The sequence below is a fragment of the Morone saxatilis genome, unplaced genomic scaffold (genome assembly GCF_004916995.1).
Source record: "Morone saxatilis isolate NCDOM2014 unplaced genomic scaffold, NCSU_SB_2.0 Contig3, whole genome shotgun sequence".
Classification (NCBI taxonomy): Eukaryota; Metazoa; Chordata; class Actinopteri; family Moronidae; genus Morone; species Morone saxatilis.
In genome coordinates, this window is record NW_023339873.1 from 4,471,905 (window position 1) to 4,475,174 (window position 3,270).

Below are 3,270 nucleotides of genomic sequence, written 5' to 3' on the forward strand. Positions count from 1 at the left end.
TCATTACCTGTTTCTGCATCACGTAAAGTTTTAATGAAACTTCAGTCGGAAAAGATGCAAAAGCTGTTTTTTTTACAGCACCGATAAAGTACTGAAAGTACATATTTTTAGCTTTAAGGGTCACTGCCCTGGTTTTATACATGAATGTCAGTTTACATATAATGAGGAGTTCTACTCATCATGTGAAAACAGTTCAGGATGTCGTCTGTGTCTCTGGAGGTCTGAAAAAACATAACCCTGCTAATGTCATCAATGTTATCTCAGTTTGAGTTCAAGGCCCAGTAGGGAACATTTAGGATCAGTTGTCAGAAATGGAATATAATATTCTATCATTTTAATTTGCGTCAGGATATCTCGGCTTTGGCTACTTCTCCAACAGGTCACCTAACCCTAACCCTAAACCAACTAAATACTAAATCAGTGGAGTATCCCGCTAAAAATGAGTGGCTTCATATATTACAGAAGTTTTAACTCACAAAGATAAGACGTCACTTTTCTTCTCCATTCAGCTTTGTGAGAGGCTACTTCATCCTTGTGCTTTAAGAAGATAATGTGGAAAATTCTGTCTCTACAACAGGTCAAGCATCAGGGTTCATCGATCTGCCAATAGCGTCTAATATTTCTGCTTTATTTTTTACACACAGGACTGATGGAGGACACAACTGTGTGGGACCAGACAAGTCTTACCGCTCCTGCAACATCCAGGTACACAAACTACAAAGTTTTTTATTATTATTATTTCATAATCAGGGCAGGCCTATAAACATGCTTATGCCTTTGATAAATCTATAACCTTCATTAGGATGAAAGACAACAATCATTAAACTAAATTAACGTATCATCTGTAAATAAACCAGATATATTTATGTTTGAAGTATTTCTGTTTAATTGTTCTTTGATCCCTCTGCTGCCTGCCATTGTTCCACTCAGGACTGTCCTGAGGGATCCAAGGATTTCCGTGAAGAGCAGTGCTCCCAGTTTGATGGGACTGACTTCCAGGGGAAACGCTACAAGTGGCTCCCATACTATGGAGGTCAGAATCAAAGTAAAAGTAGCAGGAAAAACTGAGGTAAAATTGGGATATGAATTGAGAGAGCTCACATTTATTCTAAAATCTCTGACAGCTGAGAACCCCTGTGAGCTGAACTGCATGCCAAGAGGAGAAAACTTTTACTATCGTCACCGCAGCGCTGTGGTTGACGGTACACCCTGCCACCCTGGGCGGAGGGATGTTTGTGTGGATGGAGTCGCAAAGTAAGTTCCGCAAACAGAAAATTTAACACATCTGATAACAATGGTAAAGCCAGAAGTGCACCATCTTAACCCAGCATGGCAATTGCCATTGAAGGTTTGTTTTACTGTCCTAATTTTGCAAGGTTTTCTTTCCCTCATATCATGTAATTGTTAATTAATTGTTAGGCTCAATCACTAATCTGTGTTGCAGAATTTATCTAATGACAGGATTAGTCTCTCCATTAAGTCAAAGTCATAGGAATAAAATATCTCAGAGTTTAATGGCGCACAAACTACTGGTTTACAGCGTTATTTCATTAATGAGAGTGGACACAGTCAGAGGATTAGTTTCACTATGTGGTAATGTCAAACACTTTTTCTGCTCTCATTCTGTTCTCATGTAATTATCGCTGCAACTTTTTCCTCATGAAACACCTCCTCTATTTAACCCCTGTCATCATGTCTTTATCACCTCCTCTGTGGGGAGCAGCTGTCCAAAACCCAAACTCCACTCTGAGAACAGGGTCTTATTTTTTACCCTTATTGTTGTTCCTTTACTTTTTTTAAACGTATCACACTATTCCTCCAGCTAAAGAAGTTTTTGTTCATGTTTTAGGATTATACTTTCACAGAAACAGTGTGCGCCCACAAATTTAACGTCTCCAACACCTTGTTAAATGTTAAATCAGGCTTTATATTGGTTTGGCCCCTGAACTGGCTATTCTGTGATTGGACTTCTGCCTTTTCAAGGGTTTCTGTGGTAGTGTTGACTCAGCACTTGTTGTTGTTTTTTTGTGCAAATTATATTTTTGTGCATATATTACTTGCTTGGTCACCTCCCTCCCTATAAAATGGGATAAATAGGGTAACACTGGTAAGTAAATGCAGAGGTGGAAGAAACTTTTACTCTGTAAACATACAAATACAAGTAAAGATTTCACTGAAGAAAAAGTAAAAAGTATTAACAGCTGAATGTACTTTTTGGGGTCCATTTCAAATAGTTATATATCATATTATTGGAAAATTATTACTGATTATTACAGCATTTTAATGCGACAGCTGGTGGAGATGGAGCATCTTTTAATTACTTTATATACTATTGGATAGTTTAATCACTAACACATGATCATATTTGATAGATTTATTATTATAGTCATGTTTTATTTGTAAAATCTTACTACAAAAATATTATACTTACTCTTAAGTAGTAACACCAGCTGTCAGATAAATGTAGTGGAGTAGAACTATAAAGTAGAATAAAATTGAAATACTCATTAGTTACAGCTAATACTAATATTTCATTTACACTATTTATAAGCATTTCTCTAAATCTTTAACATTTTTTATGGAAACCTCTCTAAGCCTTTAGATCATCACTAGACACTAAAAATATCCATTAAAACTCCAAAGTGATGGAGACGAATGCAAGAACACAACACACTGAATCATGATTGAAGGTTTGGCAAACTGTTAGAAAAATCTGCATTCAGCGAGGAACCGCTGATATCTGCAGCAGAAAACTAAGTGACACTGAAAAAGGACAATATCATCTCCATATCTCTGCAAGGAAACATCACTGCAACTCTGGCTCCAATCATACTTTTGTTTATGAAACGTTTCTCTACTTTTTCTTTCTCCAGCGTCTGGGCTGTGACAACATGTTGGAGTCTCCTCAGCAGGAAGACCCCTGCCTGCAGTGTGGGGGTAACGGACAGTCCTGCTACCCTGTCAAGAACAGCTTCTCTGTACGCGATCTGCCAACTGGTACGCTGTACATTTGTATCTTGGAGAACACACTAATAGATGTTTTCAATCATTTCATTTGTCACAACAGCAAATTTCCCACTTTATCACAGAGGTACTAGAAAGAGAAAGAGATTTCTTCAGTCTGGGTTTGTAGCATTTTGTTTGTATGTTTGACAGGAGCTTTGTCTAATTTTTATCTCAGGCTACAACCAGATGTTCATCATCCCTGTTGGAGCCACCACCATCAGCATCAGGGAAACAGTGGCCACACGCAACTACCTTGGTGAGTTC

At 37.8% G+C, this 3,270-nt stretch overlaps 1 protein-coding gene across 1 annotated transcript in view; it reads left to right on the forward strand.

Moving 5' to 3' along the window:
* Positions 1–1,141: 1,141 nt before the first annotated feature.
* Positions 1,142–3,270, forward strand: part of paplna (papilin a, proteoglycan-like sulfated glycoprotein) — an 18,328-nt gene continuing 16,199 nt past the window's right edge. The window contains exons 1-3 of the mRNA XM_035673337.1: positions 1,142–1,254; positions 2,874–2,997; positions 3,182–3,262. Coding sequence (XP_035529230.1) covers positions 2,892–2,997; positions 3,182–3,262 — 187 coding nt within the window. The 5' untranslated portion in view covers positions 1,142–1,254; positions 2,874–2,891. The remainder of the gene's footprint in view (positions 1,255–2,873; positions 2,998–3,181; positions 3,263–3,270) is intronic.